Source organism: Protomyctophum bolini (assembly GCF_963924005.1).
Source record: "Protomyctophum bolini genome assembly, chromosome: 11".
Lineage (NCBI taxonomy): Eukaryota > Metazoa > Chordata > Actinopteri > Myctophiformes > Myctophidae > Protomyctophum > Protomyctophum bolini.
Genome location: NC_137872.1, coordinates 5,235,171 through 5,260,342, shown reverse-complemented (window position 1 = coordinate 5,260,342; position 25,172 = coordinate 5,235,171). Strand labels below are relative to the sequence as shown.

At 46.3% G+C, this 25,172-nt stretch overlaps 1 protein-coding gene across 1 annotated transcript in view; it reads right to left on the bottom strand.

The window, feature by feature from the left end:
* Positions 1-21,531: 21,531 nt before the first annotated feature.
* The window catches only part of LOC308324433 (uncharacterized protein), a 90,510-nt gene continuing 86,869 nt past the window's right edge, over positions 21,532-25,172 (bottom strand). The window contains exons 28-29 of the mRNA XM_080776480.1: positions 24,207-24,346; positions 21,532-23,389 (exon numbers count right to left, since the gene is read on the bottom strand). Coding sequence (XP_080632606.1) covers positions 23,014-23,389; positions 24,207-24,346 — 516 coding nt within the window. The 3' untranslated portion in view covers positions 21,532-23,013. The remainder of the gene's footprint in view (positions 23,390-24,206; positions 24,347-25,172) is intronic.

The window sequence follows — 25,172 nt, the reverse complement described above, 5'->3', positions numbered from 1 at the left end:
TGTGATGTTGGACGCGACAATGTCGTTGTTGGATGTGACGACGTAGTCGTGTGCATTTTAGTGTGGTGGCCCTTTTGAACAGGGCTGGGCATTTTAGTGTGGTGGCCCTTTGGAACAGGTGTGGTGGGCGTTTTAGTGTGGTGGCCCTTTGGAACAGGTGTGGTGGGCGTTTTAGTGCGGTGGCTCTTTTGAACAGGGGTGGGCGGGCCGATGTCGCTGGGAGGGCCTGTGGTGCTGGGCTCCACCTCGCCGGATGATGGTGCAGCAGTGGTTGGAACAGGTTTGGCCGTTGCCTCGTGGGTCACATCGTCTGTGGAAACGTCGCCATCCCCATCTGGAAAATGAAAAACGTACAGAGATTGAATTCATGTAAGCAAAGGTAGCAATATGAGAGAGAAATGACACGCACACGATGCCTGCACTCAATTTGATCTGGCATCAATATGCTTACAGAAACAGGTGGCCAAGTATATATTTGTAGCTTTTTTTCCTCAAAATAGCTGATCTACAATGTGACATTGAAACGTTTTGTAATAAAAATGTGCAGTCATTATTCATTGTATAAGTAAGATGTCTAATCATTTTAGGAGAATAGAATTTACAATATTTGAGGAGTATCAAAATAAATGTCCACAGTGCAGTGAACTATTGAAGAATATACTTCCAACCATGAATCTATAATATATACAATTATATATACAAATACCTTCAGTTCCACTCTTGGCAGTAGAAGGGTCTTCTTGATGGCCACTATTGCTTGCAGTATCAGAGTCTTCTTGACGGCTTGTCTTCACGTCGGCGGGGCCATTCTCTGATGTCTCCGTTACAAGAAACTCATCCAACACCAAGCTTTCCTTCAGGTCTGTAGGCAAGTGAACAAACACATTTCCTCCCTGAAGATCTGGGGGGGGGGGGGGGGGGGATGAATAAAATACTTCAGAGATTCTATCTGCAGGACCGGCAATCTATACTGTAAAAGTGTCACTGTTATTTAACCCTCGAGTGTACAAATGCAAAGAGTTATGAGTCTATTTGGTGAACCAGAGTTAGACCCCAAGACCTGCAAGGGTCCATTTGGACCTCGGCCCCCCCATGTTGAACCAGCGTTGGTCAAGATCTAAATTGATTAGTACCTTTCTCAGCATGAAGGTCTGTCTGCACCGAGCCCCCATCTTTACTGGAGTCCACAGGGCTGCCAGTCTGACTCTGAGGATCTGAACCTAAAGGAACAGGTCAACATTCAAGCTGGTATAGTGATGAATTAAGACGAAATAATTGTTAAATAGCTGTAAATTCTGATTTGTTAAATTGCTATATGTATACACACTGATGGTATAAGGGCTTTGTTCAGCCCTTTAGTAAACAGAACATATATTTCCAGGTGGGACATATATATATATATATATATATATATCACATGTCATCCAAGACAAAAAAAACATGTCAACGATTTGTTATATTGGAATGTTGTGACTTACTGGGTTTGGGTGTGGAGTCTATTCCGCTTCGCCACGTGCTCCACTTGCTGCCATACAGGATTGGTCTAGCAATTTTAGTGAGGTGGGGAGGAAGCTCCTCCTCAGGAATGGGACCAAGTTGTTTGGGCAAGACTAGCACGGGACCCACACCTGCCTCCTGTTCCCACACTAAAAAGACAAAGTATGTTCACAAAGCAGGCAAATTGTCGTTTCTGAAATCTGATCGTTAGTACATACTTAAGGTGATCACATCGCTAAATGCTTAAATTGTCTGAATACACAAATCCAGACACTCTGAACCAGACCAATCGTCAGTCAGCACTGGTTGGCTGGTTGCCATTTACAACAGCCATGAGCATTGATCTGTCCTAGGACGATGTCACACGCTGAAAATAGCCAAACTACAAGTTCACATTAAGTGGCTCTTCCGCTTGTAGATTGGCCACTTTCAGCGAGCAATACAGTCGTAGGATGAAAAATAAATCTGCTTCAGTGTTTGTCTCATCTTTAGAAATCAGCTTTGAATAAAAATGCAGCAATGCAGTTCAAATCTAATCACAAAAAAATAAAGTTTTGCTTTGCTGTTCAGCCTTGATTTGTGCTTCCATTCTACACGTAGCCAGCAAGTAATTTGTTTTTGACTACTCACCAGTTTTCATCCCAGTCTTGATGTGGGACTGATGTTGAGGCTTCCCGTAGCCACGAGGCATAAATTCAAGTGGCATAACGGCCTCAGGGCCAACCTCATTCTGGCTTAGACCACCTTCACTCTGGTCTTGACAATAGCCACACATATAGTCATTGTCATCAGCAGACCTCCACCTAAAAAGGAAGATTGCATAAAAGAAATATTGAAAAATGGTCAAACCTCCAAAAATCTAACAATCTACAAGCTCGCGACACTTTGAGCGACATAGGATGCATGCTTGCTTCTATGGAATCCAAATGACAGAAATGGAACATGCAGAGTGAGGGGAACAAACCTTCCGTTAACGAAGGTGCAGGCCTTGTTGTGCGAGTCAGCGTGTGCGACAGGGCTGGCCGTAATCAGACACGTGATGTAGAGCTGTGGAGAAACGTTTGTCATTTGAAAATGCATTACGGATGACATTTATCATAAGACAATCAAATGGGTTCCAACACTTACATCTCCTCTGTCTTCCTTCTGAAACCTGAAGGCATCGACGACCAGCTGCAGTTTGTCATCCTGTATCCTGGGGTTGAACTGAGAACGTGATCCTTCGATCTGAGAATCCACCAAGCACCTACGAGCAGAAATGCACGGATCGGTCAATGAGTATAGTGGCTATCCCGTCAACTTTTATTAATCTGCAGCTGATACATGCGAGGTCAATCAGTTTAAAACCCTGTACAACTTTGTTAACCGGGGTCCCCCAGGGGTCTGCACTTGGCCTCCTCCCATTTCCCCCCCCCCCTTTACTGAAAATAGCCGAGCTACAAGTAAAGTTGTAGAGCTGCCATTTTCACAGACTTGTTGCCTATGATGACATGCCAAAAAAACAGGGATACCAGGTAGAATGTATTTAATGAGCCAGTTCTCTGAACTGTGTAAGGGGACCCATACAGGGTAAGGGGACCCATACAGGTTTGTAACTTGAGGTAGTTTCAAATATTGGTCTTTGACCTAATGCACATCAAACTGCGGGTCCTTGACATTGAAAAATTAAAAAAGGTTTGAGAACCGGGTTAATTCTTACCCATCATTCTCAATGAAAACATATCTTGGGATAGAGTGTCTGTCAGGGTCCAGCGTCGCAACACAGCTGCTCAGGAACACTCGGAGTCCCATGTGGTGACCGGTCCTCACAGAGGCCTCGATGGAGATGGGCTCTCCAATGAAGAACACCTTAGATCCGTGCTCATACTGCCAGTTACCTAAACAGTAGGTGTAAAGAAGAGTTGATAGATGCGATACGACCAGAATGGAAAAAAGTCCAAGACTTAATGTCTGACTGTACCACGTGCCATTTACATTTCTGACCAAGTATTCAATCAAAAAGTCAGTGAAATGGTTTCAGACAAGCTCGATCATTTGTAGATTCCAAGAAAGTGGAGAATAGATGTAGAAAGAAAACTAGTCACATATTTAAATATTCCTGATATTTGTAGAGTGAAATGTACATATGCATTGCAAGCAGGTCAAATATTCCAGGTAGGAATAAAGGTTATCGCAGCATCTATACGTACAGTGTGTACGTAAGCTTAGTGTAGTCTCACATGCATGTGAACTGCAGCAGTCGTTCTCAAATGTAGCCATGCAGACCCCCAGCTAAAATGTGTTAATATATTAGTATCAAATTCAGTTTAACAACATGAACGCCATTTTATGCGTTGTCTCTTTAAAAATAGGGTGGAGATGCAATTTGATTATTACGTTCATTTTGTTGAAAAATGCAAGGGGTAAAACATTTAAATGTGGAATAAGTGAACATTTTGTGCCAGGGACCGCCATAACAGACAATTTGATCAGGCAGGGGACCATTTAAATGACTTATTGTAGAACCTCTGCATGAACCGATACAAATGGGACCTCAGTAGGTTGGATTTGAACTCCGTGATGAACCTACTCGTCATGATCTTCAGGTCGAACTCCAGGGTCTGAATAGCAGCCTGGTTGGAGGTGAATGGAACCCAGGTAGGAGAGAGAGAGGAGCTGGACAAACTGTACTTCCTGAAAGACAAGACTGTTTACGTGAGGCTTGAGGACCACCGACGTAGAAACATAGTTTTTTTTTCATAAAACCGTTTCAGATGACATTTGTAGAATCTGGTCTCAGGTCTTAAGCTCCCAACACAATCAGGCTTAAATATAAATGTAGTCCAGTCAACCCTGGCATGCACAGTACTGCTTCCGTAAGATTGCATCGGAAACGGATTTTACTGGCTGACAAAACAACCGCTTACAAAGTGGTTGTCTTAAAATGTTAAGTTGCCCATGTTAAGTTTATCAACTATCTTGGTTCTGATACCTTTACCTTTTTAGTTAAATACTGCGAAAGGGGTTAATCTACTACTTGTGGACTGGCTCGACCCAGCTAGACTCCATTTCTACCAGCACAGGGATAGCTTTCCTCGCAACTTCATCTCGGAGATAAAGCGTAGATTATAGGGGTACCAAACAGAGCCAACTGACCTCATGTAATGACACTCCACTGGGATCACAGCCTCCTCCATTCTGATCAGACCGTCAGCAGAGGGCTCTGGGGAGAACACCAGCAGGTTGGTGTAGATCAGAGAGTCATGGGTCATCTGTGGAGAAGCAGAATTCAGCCATCATCAGCACAGATACAGGAAAGGAGATGTTTGATGAACATTTAGCAAAGTGCAAAACGAGTAACAATTAACAAAAATGTATCAGGTAGCGTATACTACAGAAAAATGTGCTTGGCCCTCAGCACCTTGACTACATGTGTATACACAGCACAATACAGTAGGCCAAGTGGACAGCAAAATCAGAAATCATACAGTTGATGAATCAGACAGTGACAGTATGGCCATCAATGTGCTAGTTAGTAGAACAACAAAATCTAATATGTAGCAAGAGAACCAGAGTTGGAATCCACTGAATCATCTGAGATGTTATCAAAGTGGGACAGCAGAATGTGTTAATGTAGCAATAAGAACAGTTTAAACCAATTAAACTACTTTATACAATCGGCAGACCTACTAGCTCACAAGCTTTGAAGGCAGAGTGAGCTTGTAGACCCGCCATGTTCAACTGCATAACACATTTGGAAGACATTTGACAAATTTGGAACTTTTACAAAAACATAGAAATACAGTATGGCATAATAATATTGCATAACAATCATATGCATTTTCATATTTATAAAAATGCACAATAGCATTTGGGGGTGCTTGACATGAAAAGTTTGAGAAGCACTCCACTGCAACATCCAACATGCAAACAACTCAATGTAGTAAATATGAAATGGTAAATAGTGCATTTAAATGGGCCTTTATCCAAGGCACTTAATTGTGCATTACATTACAGTCACCCATTCATTCACACACAAACTAAAGTCGGCCCATCCAATCAATGCGTTACGTGTAGGTTTGTTTTACCCAGTGTCTGGTTCCGCATTCGGACAGTCCAGCGGTGACGGTGTACTCATCGGGTTTGGATGCTACAGCCGAGCACAGCTTGCTGCTCTGCGGGCCCACATGCAGCTCCTCCGCGGCCACCGGAGCTCCCATGGAGAACAGGTCCGCTTTCACCGTGATCTCCATGTAGCCCGGGTAACATTTGACACGCACAGTGTTCACCTCCTCCTTGTGATCTGGTGGCAGAACATTTTGCTGCTGCTCAGAGATGGTCTTGGTCTCAGAAACAAACCTGTTTGGAAATGGAGGCCAAGCTCCAAATTGGCCATGAACAGCTGGTGAAGCTACAAGAAACACAAACAGAACAAGGAGCAGATTGGCCGAGGAGGACATGATGGATCCAACGGACGATAAACTGTTCAGAAGAGAAGAGATGACAACAGGTCTGCTCCCTGTCTCTGACCCACTAGGAAGCTCTAATGAGCCACGACGCGCCCCAGCAACTATATATAAAGCAGCCGGGCACTGCCCCCTAACGGCCAACTGCGCACCTGAAATAAATCGTCAAATAATGAACAATCAATTTACACACTGATTAGTGACTGCACGCCGTTCTACGTGGCTTGTGTGTGTGTGTGTGTGTGTGTGTGTGTGTGTGTGTGCGCTCGCGCGTGCGTGCGTGCGTGCGTGTGCATGTGTGTGTGTTTGTTATAAGGGCTATTAATGTCCCCAAAAACCATGCCAAAAATGTGTAGGCTTTGTGACATTGTCCTCCTCAAAAGATACATCAATTTAATTTGAAGTGTATGGTAAAGTAAAGTAGTGAATGAATGCATGAATAAATTAATAAATAATCAATAAATAAATAAAAAACCAGCAATTAATAAATACATAGTCAAGCTAAGCTTACTAGGACAATATTCACAATTGTTGGGTTGAGATTACGATGAGACACTATAGGTTAGGCCTATAGGTTTTTACGGGCTGGGTTAGAGTCATGCCTGATTCATTCTAAACCTACCATTATTTTTAGGTCAAATGAAAGCCTTCTAAATGGTGCATTAATATAGCATCAAATGCACTTGTACATAGATTGTGCATTACATTCACCCGTTCATTCACATCACACACACACACACACACACACACACACACACACACACACACACACACATTCATACACCGATGGCAGCGGAAACCATGCAAGGCACCAACCTGCACATCAGTAGCAATCAGGGGTAGACCTACATGCTCATGCTCAAGGACACTAACTCTGGGGGAGCCCGGGTTCGAACTATCAACCTTGCGGTTACCATCCAGCCACTCTACCCCTGATCCACTGCTGCCTTCTGTATCTACAGGTATACGGTAGAATATTAAGACTGTTGTCTGCATTGCCTGTTACATGCAGGGCAGGCTATATGTTTTGCATCTATAGTTTCTGAGCATGAAGTCAGCCTAGCCTACAGTATACTATACTGTATACACAAGCTCATCCTGCCTCTCTATGCTGTGGACCGTTGAGTCTTTCATGTGCACTTCCTGCCCTGCCCTGTACTGTGTGTGTGCGTGCGTGCGTGCGTGCATGCGTGCGTGCGTGCGTGGTAACAACATGAGACCGTCTACCCACCCTACAGACAGACAGTCTACCAGAGCTACGGCACGGCTGCACAATGAACTGCAAGCACGATGAAGACAGGCTTGCATTGGACGTGCGTTCTGCTTTTCACTCACATCATTATGGGTAAGAACTTCTCCGAACAGCAGGGCTTCTCAAAGTGGGTGCCGTGGGCGTGGCTGGCACCCTAGGGTGCCGTCCGTGACACAAGTCCAATAAGGGGTGATCATATTTGGAATTTATTGATATCACTTAGACCCTCTAAAAACAGACCTGAGTTGCACTGCGTTTTGGTGAGTTATTGTTTTTTCTTCAATTTACCAAATCTCTCACTTTAGTTATTTTCAATCTGTCCTATAATGGAAACAAGGAACAAGTTATTTTCATGATTTTGAAATGGGTTGTTGTTTTTGTTATGCTATCCATCTGTTGCTGCTTTACATTTCTGTTTAATAAACTATTCAATCATCAGTGACATACTGTATCTTAGCACATAGCATAATATGACACAAGATTCTTCAAAACATAACAGTGTCATCCAGGGGTGCTGTGTTTGAGAAACACTGCTGTACTGTACAGGACATCGCTGTGAATTGTGTTCACAGTTATAATGACAAAAGACTGCCTTGCTGATATGTATGTGGTTTGTATATCCTCCTGGGGTTTTGTCTTTATTGTTTGTGTTGTATTGTATAATTCTATTGAACAGACTGGATGGAATGGCATGGATGGAATGGAATGGCATCTGGTGGAACGAAAAAAGTGCATCAGGACATTATAGTTACACATATAAACCTCTCACATACTGCATGTGACTTATAAGCAGAAGGCTGGGGTCATAGCATACTGCTGAGACCCATTCAGGACGGAAACCCTTTTTGATGGGTTAATTTAATTGTTAAATCAACAGTTATATATAAGCGAAAAATCACACCCGTGTGAAGTGAGGGGCGCTAATATATTAAAGTCTAACTCATGTTGATTAGGTGATGTAATGGTAATGTAAAACAAACGGTGCCAACACAAACATTAAACGCCATAGAACAATAAAGAGACAATATGACGCAATGAGGTCAATGACGTAAACTTTCCCTTCATTGTCAATAAGACAAACATTAAACCTGTATATAGGATCTGATTTGCTCAGACACACATGACGTAAATTATCTCAGTTCATTGTCAATGGCATTTGACTTTTGTGTCAGGACAAAAATCTACTTCTATAGCTGAATATAAGAGGGGCTAGCGCCCCGCAAAAATCCCCACGACATTCAAAACGAGAAGGAAATCTGGTCCTTCTCTGTCCTTCTCCGGGTGTGTAAGCACAACTGGGATCCCATGCGTGGCCAAAAGCCGTGGATGGAGCCGTGGCGTCTCCATCCACCAGCTGTCTAAAAACCCGGAAAGAAACGCCGGCCACAGGCGGCTTTTGGCATCTTGGTGCAGCCGCTCAGGTGTGCCTGCGCTGTCTCTCTCCTCAGGCTGTGTGGAGGTGGACTTTATCCAGCGGACAGAGAGCCAGTCAGTGGAGCTGTCCTGTTCTCTGGAGCAGGTCAAAGGTCGCGTGAGCGGCCTCCACCTGTACCGCAGCACCGCGGCCCACCACCACATGATCACCGTCCTATCGCTGATGGACGCCACTGGGCTCAGGTTGGTATAGGGTTGTTGTTATAAGACTTTTTGATTTTGTTTTGACTTTTTGATTTCAAATTTCAGTTTAAGTCTTAGTTATTGTAGTAGTTTACTTGTTTTTATTCTGTGTGTTATAGTTTTAGTTTATTGTCATTGCAATATGGTTGCGACTGTAGGTCGCAGTTTACCATGAAACGGACGGACGCTCCAAATATAGCCAATACAGAATTCATTCCATATGTTCATCTGACCTCATCAAACCCTTAGATCTTCATATAGGCTATCTATGAGCTCCCTCAGGGCGTCTTACTGGTATTAGCCATGAGCCTGATGCTTTGTATAACGCACGCCAGGGTCAGCCATGATTATGGGGGTCGTTTGGAGGTGACTGGAGGACTGGACTCATCCCAGGTCAGGGTGCTCTTATCCCCCCTGAGGTCCACGGACACCGGCCGCTACGTGTGGGAGGTCACCCACAGAGCACAGAACTCATCTGACGCTGAGCTCATCAACGACAGCGATCAACAGGTCATCGTCTTGGTCAACGGTACCGGTATGTCACCGACACATCAAACACCATATACCAAAAACAACAACTACAGGAATGGGCCGACTGGCCATACTTTGGCCAGACAGTTGACCCCCATATAGCGGTCATAACTTTCTCTGGTCGTGTGCCAGTGAAAAACATGGCATGCTGCAGTGACTGCTGTCTACAGGGATGCTAGCAGTTCACATAATTATGTGTAAGCACATCTAAGGATAACATTTGTATGCATACTGATCACTTATCGGATCTGTAAAGAAAGAAAAGAACTAGAAACTAAATTATCTTCCCTAACGAAACAAAACACCTGAGCTCACCTCCTTAACTTTAAACAGAACCTTAACGGGCAACGGAACTCAAAGTCCCCTATTCAGGCTGGGACAACAACTCAAACAAAACTCATAGTAACAAAACATAAGGAAGGGCGGTGGCCGGTTGGGAGCCGAGGAAGACAGGTCTGTCCCCTGCGTGCCGCACTCTCCTCTGCTCCTCTCTTAAGTAGGGGAAAGGCCACCCTCGTTAGCCACTGAAATGTCTTGTGTGGACTCAGGCCTTCTCCACCAATCACGGCTGTCCACCGCGCTCTGCATCCTCTCAGTCACGCCCATGGCTCACGGTGCCATCTCCGTCTGGGCGATGCACAGAGCGCTGCGCAGGGCGCGCGCACCACTTCAAACCAGGGCAGAAAGACATGTCACAGTATAGGACCACATTACAGAATATACAACCGCTTAACAGAATACGACCACAGTCGTAACAATGTCTGTAAATGTTCTGATGAATTGAAAATGGAGGAGCCTTATATGTAGACAAGTCTTATAGTGCTTTTTCAGTTTTTATTTCCTCTTAGAAGATTTGTGCTGTATACGTGACACTTTCATTGAACTGTACGCATCCTACAAACTGTTAATACAATTTCCAATCAATCAATCAAACAATGTATTTGAAAGTCTGTACGTAGTAAAAGCATGTATTTAATTGTGTGTGTGTGTGTGTGTGTGTGTGTGTGTGGTTGGTCCAGGGAGGCGATGCCAGTGTTCTTCTTCGTACCCTCTTCTGCTGTACGTCATTTCGGCAGCAGCAGGGACACTGGTCGTCGCTCTCATCTGGCTGACAGCAGCTGAATGTGTGAGTATAGGAACATACCTGTGCAACAAAGTGTTGATTCCGTTGACTAAAAGCTATGGCGAACAATATCTGTCGACTTTACCTTCTTTCACTGAGGAAAACTAAATGGGAACTAAATACAAACTAAGCTATGACGACAAATATAGTGACAATTTTGGCGACAAATTAAAAACTATAGACTTTTCGAGGGACTAGTGGCGAAGAGATCCAGTGGAACTAAAGAGACCAGTCAGTTTATGTTTGGTTGCACTCGGGTGTTTTGCTCAGAAAACAGTAGATCTACAAGTTCACAAGTGTGTTGGGAGCTTGATTGTCTATTTTCAGCATGCAACCAAGTGTAAAAATTGCCATTACAATTACCACATCAAGGCCAAAATACATAGTCGACTAAATAAACTGCAAACTTAGGTTTCAATCAATATGCGAAGAAAGATGTAACATTGACATTATTTGATCTTGAACAAACGTGTCATTAAAATGCTACACCATAAAGGTGTAAATTATTAGCAAATCTGACAAGGGCTGTATTTTGCGTGTCTTAAGTACCAGGTCTTATTCCCTAACTTGAGTAAACTAAAGACTTGGAGGCGTGATCAATGCCATTTGGCTATTCTGAGTGGCCAAAGAGCATTGATCACGCCTCCAGGTCTTTAGTTTACTCAAGTTATAGGGAATAAGACCTGGTACTTAAGACACGCAAAATACAGCCTGACTCATATGTGTGTCCCTATAATGTATGAATGAATGAACCATTGTAAAGCGCTTTGAGCACTTGGAAAAGCGCTATAAAAATGCAATTCATTTATTACTATAGGCGAGGGCGAGAAAGCCTAACAAAGCCCCTCCGCCTGCTACCATCTATGAGGAAATGACTGCAGAGCGGCAGGGCCCGGAAGCCAGCAGAAAGCAGCAACAGCAGGGGGCAGGAAGGCCCCAGAATAATCCTGCGGGGTCGGAGGGCCCCTCGCAGCATCTGGAGGAAGCCGTGTACGCAAACCCCAGAAACTTCTACGCCAGTCCCAGGCGGCTGGCAGAGTGGCTGTGAGGATGTGACCGCAACCCTTTAAAGACCGGCAAGGCTGATTCTACACCAGTAAGACGCGCAAACGCGGGAAGCGAACGCAGCTCGTACATATTTGGGTTTTGGACGTATAGCTGCTTTGGGGACTCCTTATATGGTTATGGCTGAGTCATGGTGACGTATTGATGCAACACACTCCATATTTGGACGTAGCTCCATATATGGGCACAAAGGGGACAGACACACACAGACAGACAGACACACAGACAGACATGATCTGCTAGGTCTCATAGTAAGTGCTCACTGCATTCGCAAAAATGTCTTCTAAAACAGTAGTTCTCAAACGTTGTTGTGCCATTTAAGGACCAGTGTTGTAGTACTATACTTTTAGAAGTGGGGGGGGGGGGGGGGAACGCCCCATAAGTCACGTGCACGGCACGCACACATGCATTTGCATGCACGTGCGCAACACGTCCAATATTTCTACTTCTATATATGTTCAAGAACAACAGATGTATCTGTGAGCTTGTATGTCTGCTATATTTGAGAACCACTGTTCGCACACACGCATGTTGAAGGATCATCACACAAATTTAAAAGCCCAGAATAACCAAAAAATGCAATTTTATTAATATTTGAAAGAAGCTCCATAGTTCAAGAAACCATTGTTTTTTTTTCGTTTTTTTTTTCTTTTCGGTGCATGTCATTTAACAATCACATTGTATGAGGAGAAAGAGATATACAGAGAAAATAATCAATCATTACAAGCCACTGACTTTTCAGTAAATCTCCGTACAGACATTTTTCCTTAATATTTCAAAAACAAACAAAAGAAAAAGGCAATAAGCAGCCCTAAATTCACTCCCCCCCATGCCCAAATAAACTATATACCGGTACGAATAAAGAGCGAGAGAGGAAATAAAACAAAAACACAGGTGCCCTCGAGGGGGGGCGACGGGCTGAAACCCCACAGTGCTAAAGAGTGAGACGCTCATTGTTTTTGTTTTCTTTCATCAGGAATACACAGCAACGCCATGTAGCGCTAGGTGGCGCTATAGAGTAGGTCAAAAATCAGTAACCGAGGGAAGGAGGCGAGAGAGAAAGGGAGTGTCGGCGTGTCGGCATTTGGAAGGCTCCGACGTGGCACTCGTTTACTCGCCCCCCCCAAAAAAAAGACAAATAAAATTCCAAAAACAAACATCGGACCCCCCCCAAAATAAAACAAAATGTAAATATTTGAGCCACATAGGAAGTAGGCCACACACCCCTCCCCGCCACAAAACACTTATGTGCATAGATACATGATCCTTTAACACCCAGCTTTTTTTTTTTTTTTTAGTTTTTAAAAAACGTCTCTGAAATTAAACACCTAAAAAGCCTTTCCTTTTAAAAGTCTTGATTTTCCCTTCTTCTTCTAGGAGAGAATGCGAGATAGAGGAAAGAAAGATTAATGCACGATGACTACTGATTCAGTCAGGCAGGACAGCTAGGGTGTCACCTCATGTTAAGAAAATACAAGAACCATTCGTCCACAAACATTCAGCGTGTTGCATGTAATGTTCACTGACTTTCTTATTTTTATTTTCTGTTTCTGAACAATCAAAATCTTTGACCACTTTCCCCCCCCCCCCCTCCTCATTTCATTTTCAATGTAAAGCAATTTATTTCAATATATAGATTTATATATAAAGCACTCCATTTTCCATTTTAAAGTCTATTATTTGGTTAATATGTAACTGCTACGGATTTAGAAACAAAAGGTATTTTCTCTTCCTCCTCTGAAATCCATAACTTTCAGTGCTTAGAGTTGTTTTCTTTTTTGTATTTTTTGTTTTTGTATTTATTTTTTTGTCTTTTTGTCATCATAAAACAAACATTAAAATGGCGTGGTTGGTACTCTGGAACCCTGGCCTTCCTGAGACAAGATCCACTTTTCCGTGTGTGTGCAAGATAGTGAGCAACTATGTCTTCTTTTTAAAAGGATTGATAAAGAAAAATCCCACTATCTATTGAAAATTGACGTTGAACAAAGAATGTCAAACATGACAACACTATGCTGGATCCCAGAGTTCTGTAACACAATAAATCTTCATTCTGCAAAGTGTCGTTTATCTAATGGAAGCATTTGTATTTTGTTTCCTTTTGTATTTTTCATTCGTTTTTCCAACATCGCCACAGTAAATTCCTTTTTGAACTCCATGAAGAGTGTTTTTTTTTGTAAACTGCCGGTGGCCTTTGCAGGGAAAACAAACGACAACAACAATGTGAGATAAAATAAAAGGTAGGCACCTCTGATGCGAGCTCTGTCTGATGTCTTTGTAGAGCTTCCCTCTACAACACTGGGCCTAAATGTGAGGTCCAGGGACCACTAGTGGTCCTTGATGTGCCGGATCCCCATTTAAATGATTGATAGTGAAAGGAAACAAATTGACCACTTCTGGCGGTTCCCGAACCTGGCGTTGAGACCCCAGTGCACTCTACAACCAATCTATGGCCACAAAGTTCTGCAAAAATACTTATTTGTTGTGGTTTATTTTTATTTTTTATTTGTATTTCAGATTTTTTTTGTCTTTCCTTTTTCCTGTATATTGTATTGTTTTATAGTCTGAAAAACAAATGGTGCAATACTCATAATTATAACAATCCATCTTCTGTTGGATTATTATTCCACAATGAAAGCCACTAAGGTAGATAAACAGATTATTACAGATTAAAAACACACTTATTTTAGTCCTTGAGTAAACATTTACACATGAACTGCTCCCCCCACTCCCCCCTCTCAGTACTTGTAACAGCGTTGTTCCATTATCTGAACCAGGGACGGTCGACACTCAGTGCAACGCTAAGAGGCTAATAAACACATAAAGGACATCTGACTAGTATTGACGAGCCAAAAATAATAATAAAAAATCAACATCGACAAAAACTAATAAACTGAAATGGAAAAGAAACATTAAACACACAGCGAAAACATTGGCCCGCCACAATCACACGCTCAAGTTTGAACCTTACAATACCTACGTGTGTTTCGACACTTCAACACCTCACATACGCACATGTTTTTGTTTTTTTTTCCTCTCATGCATTATTTGTAGACATTCATACCGCATACAGTACAAGCGACCTTGTGCAAACACACTCAGAATACAACAGATTTTTTTCTTTACCATTTTTTTTATATAACCCATCGTAAAATCCCCCAAGAATGCTTGTATTCCAAATTTTGTTCAACTCTGAACCGAAGCTATCAAAACAAAATCTCTGACAGTTGTATGAATGAGACGTCATTTACATTAAAAAAAAACAAGAGTTCACATTACATTATTGGCGATTATTTTGATTCAAGTATTTGTTTTAGATTCTTTTTTTTTTTTGTTTCTTTTGTTATTTCTTATAATTCTGATATGTTTCTGAACATTTACTTCTGGGAAATAGAACATTGAGAGCGATATAAATTATAAGGGGATGGGTTGAAACAGAGACAAGAGATAGCGGAGATAAAGAATGCTCAGGCTAAGTGGAAAGAAGAGAGATCTAGTCATGTACACGCGTACAGCCACTGTGTACTCGACTGTATACACGCATAAAAAAACTAGCATGTGCATATTCAACCCAGGCCTTATTTTCTTTCTTTCTTCGTCTCAAGACAGGACAATTAGGTATGTCGACATTCGCCACCCCAGACGCCTCTCTGATTTCATGATTGATTTATACGTTGATAAAGCTCCACTTTGTCTCTATTAAGTCTGTGTGAGATTTGAACAAAATAAGGGACAAGCGTGTGATTTCCAACACTATGTATGATGTCTCGATGTGATTGAAGCAGGGCGGTTTAAGGGGAGGGGGGGGGGGGTTGGGGGGGTTGTGTGGATCAACGGATATCCGGACATCCATCTGCTTTACACGCAGTGCGGAGAAACAGCAGGAGATTAAACAACCAACACAAACAAACAGGCAAATAGTGATTGTTTTTTTTTTGTCGAACATCACACACATCTAAAGTGACTCTGGAAGGAGGGCAAAATCTCCAACATGATGTGTTTTTCTTCTTCCTCTTCTCGTTAAGACTTGGTACCAAACTTTAGGCATGTCCCAGACAGTTCATGCTGATGTGGGATGCCCTTGGCGGGACCCTGATGACCCCATAGGCAAGCCACATCTGTGGAAATATCATGTCATTTTATGTTGGTTGGTTGTTTGGCTACCCCACCAAAACCTTCACGCCTGCATCACCAGGCTGGAGGTCAGAACTGAACACCATGGGCTTACAGAGAAAGTCAAAGAGTAGCATGTCAGCCTTATAGATTGCCCCGCTGAACCATACCTTCACAACATTGTCCTCTTTTTTTTTTTTTTGATTTAGAGTTTTTATGTGTTCACGAGAATACAAAAGAAAGACAACGTTTTTGGTATTTTTTTTTTTTAAAGTTGTACCCGATGTTGAATCACCAACGGTGCTCAAAAACACACGCTGGAACCAACTGCGTCATCGATGAGACCGCCATCCCTCACCGTTCCGTCGGCCTCTAGTCTGCAGCAATACGGGAACTGAGGTCTCTTTTCCACGGACGAGCACCACGGTATTTATGAACTGAGGTCTCTTTTCCACGGACGAGCACCACGGTATTTATGAACTGAGGTCTCTTTTCCACGGACGAGCACCGCGGTATTTATGAACTGAGGTCTCTTTTCCACGGACGAGCACCACGGTATTTATGAACTGAGGTCTCTTTTCCACGGACGAGCACCGCGGTATTTATGGCGAGGTGGAAGTAGACGCCACGTCCGTATATCGTCCTGTTGGCACGTTGTGTCACACCACAAAGAGAAGCGGGTTGTTTTAGTGTCATTTATGTAGTCTCTCTCTCTCTCTCTCTCTCTCTCTCTCTCTCTCACTCTCTCTCTCTCTCTCTCTCTCTCTCTCTCTCTCTCTATCCGCAAAGTGGGCGCTTAAAACGACCAAAAACTGCACTTAAAAAAACAAGTTCCGTCCGGCTGGCGGTGAGCGACCACACGGAAATATGACAGCACAGTTAGGTCTGTTTTTAGTGGCTCCTCGTGCTCGGGACAGGTGTCGGGGGGACGGGGGAGTTGTTCGTGGGGAAGCTGCCTTGGTAATGCTGGTCAGGAGATAGTGGTAGAGACAACTGGGGGGGGGGGGGGGGGTGTACTGTACCAGATGACCGCATAAAGGCCCCGCCTCCTAGTATTTGCATAGAAATGGAGGGCCGCGGTCGGTCGGTCGGTCAGTCGGTCAGTCGGTTGGGTCGAGGTGGTACATTTGAGAACTGTAACCGATGCTCCCAGAGTTAGAAAACAAAAATGTCAAGTAACGCGGGGGGCGCTGCAGATAGAACATAACATGGCTGGACAGCATGGCTGCAGGGAGGGAGTACAATCTGTCACGCCCAATCCATCTCTTTTTAAGTCCTCCCGAGTCCGATCCGTCGTAGTAAGTCCTTTACCCTCCCCCCCCCCCCGTGCGTCCACCTGACATGGTAATAAACATGTCCCCGAGGGAGCAGCCATGACGGGGAGACCGTCCAGGGGAGAGCAGAGTACAAGAAACATCCATGAGACATTGTAAAAACATTACACACACATCATCATCATCTTCAATAACAGCAAGGTTGACGAAAACCCCACAAAAAAATACAACACTGGTGGTGATTCCGTACACGAAACAATAAAAGGGTAAAAGTGAATACATCATCAGATCCCTTCGTCTCTGGCTAAAGTGATTGCTGCATTAGAAGAGAAGACAATAGGGGGAGAGACAGAGAGAGAGAGAGAGAGAGAGAGGGGAGGTTGTGGAAAGACTCTGGCGCAGCAGTAGTACAATAGTTGTAACATGGGTGGGCCAGGTCTGACAGAGCTGCTCTTGGCCCGCAGGCCAGACGGGAGAGGCAGGGGTAGAGGGGATGCCCTGCCTATGTGACCTCCCCCTCCACGGTGGCTCCAGGACAGAGAGGCAGGGGTAGAGGGGATGCCCTGCCTGTGACCTCCCCCTCCACTGTGGCTCCAGGACAGAGAGGCAGGGGTAGAGGGGTAGCCCTGCCTGTGACCTCCCCCTCCACGGTGGCTCCAGGACAGAGAGGCAGGGGTAGAGGGGATGCCCTGCCTGTGACCTCCCCCTCCACGGTGGCTCCAGGACAGAGAGGCAGGGGTAGAGGGGATGCCCTGCCTGTGACCTCCCCCTCCACTGTGGCTCCAGGACAGAGAGGCAGGGGTAGAGGGGACGCCCTGCCTGTGACCTCCCCCTCCACTGTGGCTCCAGGACAGAGAGGCAGGGGTAGAGGGGATGCCCTGCCTGTGACCTCCCCCTCCACTGTGGCTCCAGGACAGAGAGGCAGGGGTAGAGGGGACGCCCTGCCTGTGACCTCCCCCTCCACGGTGGCTCCAGGACAGAGAGGCAGGGGTAGAGGGGACGCCCTGCCTGTGACCTCCCCCTCCACGGTGGCTCCAGGACAGAGAGGCAGGGGTAGAGGGGATGCCCTGCCTGTGACCGCCCCCTCCACGGTGGCTCCAGGACAGAGAGGCAGGGGTAGAGGGGATGCCCTGCCTGTGACCTCCCCCTCCACGGTGGCTCCAGGACAGAGAGGCAGGGGTAGAGGGGATGCCCTGCCTGTGACCTCCCCCTCCACGGTGGCTCCAGGACAGAGAGGCAGGGGTAGAGGGGATGCCCTGCCTGTGACCGCCCCCTCCACGGTGGCTTGGGGACCGTGTCCCGCTGCATTACGTTCTGGCCAAGTTTGAGATCGGCAAAAGTGTCCAATTATCCTCCTTTTCTGAACATTGTATCAACAAATCTAACGGTATTCTATCAACGTGTTCAACGTGTTCCTATCAACAAGTTGTTTTTGGTAGGCTTTTCCAGATTGAACGTGCGAGGCTCGTTCCATGTTAAATTCAGCGAGGCGCGTTCCATGTTAAATTCAGCGCAGAATGGCAAAAAAACCATCATTTCGACCCATCATTGAATGTTTCCATTGCGTCGGAACTAACAGACATTAAGGATGCCGTGACTACCTTTACGATGTTCTTCCACCCACGGCTAGATCGGTCACAAACTGGGCTACAGAGCAGGGGGTCCAGTGGAGACAGGGCTACAGAGCAGGGGGTCCAGGAGAGACAGGGCTACAGAGCAGGGGGTCCAGGAGAGACGGGGCTTCAGAGCAGAGGGTCCAGGAGAGACAGGGCTACAGAGCAGGGGGTCCAGGAGAGACGGGGCTACAGAGCAGGGGGTCCAGTGGAGACGAGGCTACAGAGCAGGGGGTCCAGGAGAGACAGGGCTACAGAGCAGAGGGTCCAGGAGAGACGGGGCCTCAGAGCAGGGGGTCCAGTGGAGACGGGGCTACAGAGCAGGGGGTCCAGGAGAGATGGGGCTACAGAGCAGGGGGTCCAGGGGAGACGGGGCTACAGAGCAGGGGGTCCAGGAGAGACAGGGCTACAGAGCAAGGGGTCCAGGGGAGACGAGGCTACAGAGCAGGGGGTCCAGGAGAGATGGGAGACGGGTGAGAGCTGCAGCAGAGCCCCTGGCCTCACAGTGGCTTCCATGACGCTCTGCAACAGGCAGGCACTCAGTGGCCACGCTGTCAATCGAAACATGATTGGCCTCCGAAAGAAAATAGATCTTAGAGAGAGAGAAAGAGAGACAACAGATAGAGAGAGAGAAAGACATGGTGACACCCCCCCCCCCAGACACCAAGGCTAAAGATGTTCAGAGTAACATGTAACAGTGATATTAACTTTGATATATAGTTAACAGGAAAAAGAGACGAGTGCTTGGTGGAGGGCTGGCTGTCGCCCCGCCCACACTCCACCTCCTCGTGTTTTAGTCACTTCTTTGTTTGTTTGTGATTTTCCCTTCAGTTTGCTACCATTTTGGACATCCTTCCTGGTCCCGCTGATTGGAGGGAAGGAGGACTTTAAAAAAATAAAGAATGAGAGAATAAGTCTTTTTTTTTTCCACATCCATTTGAAAAGAAAAGCAAAATCTGTGTATACAGAAAAGCCACCGTATAGATTGCTTCTTTATGTTTGTCTTTAGATTTATTTTCAGTGTCGCTTCTCCAGTCTCTTCTGATTTGTTGGCATTGAAGGTACAAGGAAACCGTGACGCTCTTGTTAAGTGCTATGATTTACTTCTTGTACCAAATACAAGCATGGTTGGAAAGCAAAAAAAAACATTAAAAAGAATATAAAATAAAAGAATGCATCTGGTCTTCTGGGTAAAGAGGCCACCGACACCTCTTGTTTTGGTATGAAGCCCACCCCCCCCCATACCACACACACACACACACACACACACACACACGCGCACACACACGCGCACACACACACACACACACACACACACGCACACCCACACGCACCACCACCTCTTGGTGTAGATGGACGGTAGGAAGTCACTTGAAACGGTGGTGCTTGTTGGGGTTTTTTCTGCAGGACGAACGGAGGGAGCGGTGTCCGCTTTGACGTTGAGGTTATTATGTCCACAGTGTCAAGAGAGACGGAGATGGGTCCACCCACACAGGCCGACTGAGGTGGAGATAGGTCCACCCACACAGGCCGACTGAGGAGAGACGGAGATAGGTCCACCCACACAGGCCGACTGAGGTGGAGATAGGTCCACCCACACAGGCCGACTGAGGTGGAGATAGGTCCACCCACACAGGCCGACTGAGGAGAGACGGAGATAGGTCCACCCACACAGGCCGACTGAGGTGGAGATAGGTCCACCCACACAGGCCGACTGAGGTGGAGATAGGTCCACCCACACAGGCCGACTGAGGAGAGACGGAGATAGGTCCACCCACACAGGCCGACTGAGGTGGAGATAGGTCCACCCACACAGGCCGACTGAGGAGAGACGGAGATAGGTCCACCCACACAGGCCGACTGAGGTGGAGATAGGTCCACCCACACAGGCCGACTGAGGTGGAGATAGGTCCACCCACACAGGCCGACTGAGGAGAGACGGAGATAGGTCCACCCACACAGGCCGACTGAGGTGGAGATAGGTCCACCCACACAGGCCGACTGAGGTGGAGATAGGTCCACCCACACAGGCCGACTGAGGAGAGACGGAGATAGGTCCACCCACACAGGCCGACTGAGGTGGAGATAGGTCCACCCACACAGGCCGACTGAGGAGAGACGGAGATAGGTCCACCCACACAGGCCGACTGAGGTGGAGATAGGTCCACCCACACAGGCCGACTGAGGTGGAGATAGGTCCACCCACACAGGCCGACTGAGGAGAGACGGAGATAGGTCCACCCACACAGGCCGACTGAGGTGGAGATAGGTCCACCCACACAGGCCGACTGAGGTGGAGATAGGTCCACCCACACAGGCCGACTGAGGAGAGACGGAGATAGGTCCACCCACACAGGCCGACTGAGGTGGAGATAGGTCCACCCACACAGGCCGACTGAGGTGGAGATAGGTCCACCCACACAGGCCGACTGAGGAGAGACGGAGATAGCTCCACCCACACAGGCCGACTGAGGTGGAGATAGGTCCACCCACACAGGCCGACTGAGGTGGAGATAGGTCCACCCACACAGGCCGACTGAGGAGAGACGGAGATAGCTCCACCCACACAGGCCGACTGAGGTGGAGATAGGTCCACCCACACAGGCCGACTGAGGAGAGACGGAGATAGGTCCACCCACACAGGCCGACTGAGGAGAGACGGAGATAGCTCCACCCACACAGGCCGACTGAGGTGGAGATAGGTCCACCCACACAGGCCGACTGAGGAGAGACGGAGATAGGTCCACCCACACAGGCCGACTGAGGTGGAGATAGGTCCACCCACACAGGCCGACTGAGGTGGAGATAGGTCCACCCACACAGGCCGACTGAGGGGAGACGGAGATAGGTCCACCCACACAGGCCGACTGAGGTGGAGATAGGTCCACCCACACAGGCCGACTGAGGTGCATTCAAAGTGTTTCTCACTTATAACACATTTCCATAGTAATAGCAGTGGTTTTGTTCCCCCCCCCCCCCCCCCCCCCAGCGTGTACGTAAATGCATTAAGTGCGACAAATACAAATACAAAAAAAAACGAAAAAAAAAAAAAAAAAACTAATCAACCCCACCTCCCTAGATCGATAAGATTGACACTAATAGTATCTCTCGCTTTCGTTTGCAATGGTTCAAAGGGAGAAACACGGGTGAAACAAAGCAAAATAAACAAAAAAGCGCACTACAAAAAATAAATGGCTTGAACAAAAGGCGAACAGAGTTGCACCATTCCCTTTAAGCGTGTGTGTGTGTGTGTGTGTGTGTGTGTGTGTCCGTGCATGTTTCAGGGCATGAAGACAAGTGCTCACGTTGTAAACCGGCGGTTGCGTCCGCGCCACGCGCGTTACATTTCTCCGTACCCCGCGGGTTACAGTTCTCCGTACCCCGCGGGTTACATTTCTCCGTACCCCGCGGGTTTCCGCTGGCTCAGAAATGAGGGGTGTGCAATTAATATCGGTCTATAGTTCTTCACTGAAATCCAGGGCGTGGCCAGGAAGGGGTTAAGGCTAGTTATTATTAGTGCTGAGAGAGACGGAGGAGCGTGTGTCTAAACCCAGACCGGCGGAAAAGTTTGTAACAACCGTTCTGATTGGTGGTAGGGAGGGAGGGAGGGGCTTCGGGACTGACGCGTGGCCCGTTTATCGTCCACTTGAGTGAATCTCTGAGGTGCAGATGGAGTGACCGAGGGATGACGACCACCCAACGTTGCGACATGGCAGCTCGGAAAAGTCGAATGTCAGTTTGACTGAACTACGCACGTTTAACGCGGTGTCGTAAAAACAAAAACTAAATTTACAGTTGTCGTTTTTGTTTCCTTTGTTCCTTTTGTTTCCTCCATCTGCGTTTCACAGCAAAAGATGCCAGATGTCACCGAAATAAATCCCCCCCCCCCCCCCCCCCCGCCAAAATGACGTTAAAAATGAACAGCGGAGTAGAGGTTGCCTCGCATTCGCTCCGTTCAACCGTTCCATTCCAGCCACCTAATCGCTATTAGAACCAAGTATCGTACACGATACTAGACAAGTACTGTATACGTACAATGCTGCTCCATTCAGAAATGTCCCTAATAGCAGATCTGCATCTGCAATTTCTGAGGAATATTTATTTTGCCTATAACAAATGGCAAAAATAAAATAAAATAGGGGTTGCCAGGTTGGAAGTGGAAGTGGTTATTAAAATATATCTGTTTTTCACATTCACCGTGGGTCAGAACATGGGCGACCTGTGGACTATAGCACTCTCCAAAGAGCTGCTGTCAGTCGGGCGCCGGTGATTATCTCCACAATGATTGGCTTAAAGGGGGCGAGGGGAGTTTCTGCCCCGAGACGTTTGCCAGGAGGATGATGGGTCACTTGAGAGATGGAGGGATGCGCCGACAGGCGCCGGTGGTGGTCGCCCGTTCATTGGTGGGCCGACTGGTGCTCCGTCACCCGTGGGTGGGTCGGTGAGTGCTGATCACCACCCGGGCCGAGGCCCACCCATCGTCCTACATGGACTCCCCGCTCAGCAGGTCCCCGGGCAGCAGCGTGTTGATGGGGGTGGGGCTCCCCATGACGCGGCCCTCCTCGCCACCAGGGGGCCCCCACAGGCTGGAGTACTGCTGGACGCCGCCGCCCCACCCCAAGTCTCCGCCCGTCTTGGCGCCGCCGCCGTTGTTGTTGTTGTTCCAGTGAGGCGATTGGCCGATGGGCGGGTGAGAGGCGGGTCCGGGGACTCCGCCACCTCCGCGCGTCTGATTGGTGGCCGGGCTGGCCTGCCAGCTGGTGGTCCCGCCCCCCAGCGACTGGCCCTGTGCAAAGAAGCGGTTCACTTCCTCCTCGCCCGCGAACTCCGCCAGGATGGTGGTGTTACCCAGAACGCACCTGGAGGCACGCACGCACGCGCACACACACACACACACACACACACACACACACACAGTTAATTCCACTTCTTAACCCCTTAACGGGATGCACACGCAGATTAGACACAACGGACCGAGATGTGGAAACAACGGTCGGATATGCGGTCGAACATGCGCTGCTCTGTGCTTGCGGTTAAGCTTAGGTTAGGGTTTGAGGTAGGTTGTCGGTCTAATGACAGTGGGACCAATAGTATGTCTAAACTGAAGCCTGTGCCCCACTTATAACAACATGAACCTCCCTGCTCCCAACATCCCTATTGTAGGGCAAACATTTGCCTAAGACATTTTTTTTCTAGAGGGAAATACTAGCTGACCAAGAGCTAGTCTGACTGCGTGGCCGGTTAAAGATGGAGTGCTGTGCTTTTTTTAATTACATTTCTTCCAGTTTTTCCATGTGTGTATGAGGTGACAGTGCTTCATTAGACCCCTCGGTGTGGTCGTTAATGTGCAATGATGTCTTTCCTTTGTATTTAGGGTTTCTTCCTGGAGGCTAATACCTCGACAGTGAAATGTGCCAATGGAAGAAAAAAAAAACAGTGATATACTGACATCACAATATCATCCCATCCCCCTTCCTTTACCATACAACGACGACAGATCAACCTGTGCGATAATAACAACCATGTATAATAATGTATATATATAATATATATATATATATATAATATATAATAATGTACATGTATAATAATAATAACCATAACACGTACATGTATAATAACAATAATAACCATAACACGTACATGTATAATAATAATAATAACCGTAACACGTACATGTGCAGGGACTTCTGGGCCTTTGCGGCCTCGTCCCGGGAGCTGTAGCGCATCATGGCGTTGCCCTGCGTCAGGTTGAGGTGGAATGTGATGAGGGGGCCGTGCTGCATGCACAGAGTCCGCAGCGTGCAGCCGTCGATCTGCAGGGACACGTTACGTTACGTTACGTTACGTTACGTTACATGCAGGGAGAAAACACAGTGGTGCATAGTTGCATACATGCTGAGGCCAGATTCTACAACATGTCTTCTTGATAAATGTTTTTATGTGATGTATTCCCATGCTTTTTTTGTTCTTGCTTAATGTAAATCGCTCTGGATTAAGAGCGTCTGCTAAATGCCTAAATTGTAAATTGTAAATTATGACAGTTCTCTGAAAAGCCTACACACACACAGGAACCCCACAATTATATATATATATATTTCGATTAATCAATTAGACTGATTAATTAATCGGTCCGATTAATCGGTCTGTCTTTACAGATAATAAACATGCCAAAAGTAACAGCTTGAACAGATCTACAAGCTCACAATATTAAATATAAAGGTATTAAAGTTAAATCTGACTTGCCTAAGCATGCAGTGCAGACACCCTGTTACATATAGTATTTTTAAGACTGGTCAAAATTATTATAATATTTCAATAGAGAATGAGATCATATTGACATCGGTAATATCGGTTAACGGCCATAACAGCAATTAATTATATCGAATATCGATATCGGCCAAAATGTCTCATCGGCACATCCCTAGTTATGAGGTTTCGATCTCCCGAACTATATAATATCAATAGTGTGTCATACATATTCTGAACAAAACCTGGAGACTTGATATTTATTAATAGGATCGTATGTTCATAAGTATCATTATTAATTATAATGGTGTGTACAAAACAATGCCATGGACATATTTGTCCACACATTTGACACATTGATGACCCCTGGTGGTGAGTTATTGTAGGGCTACA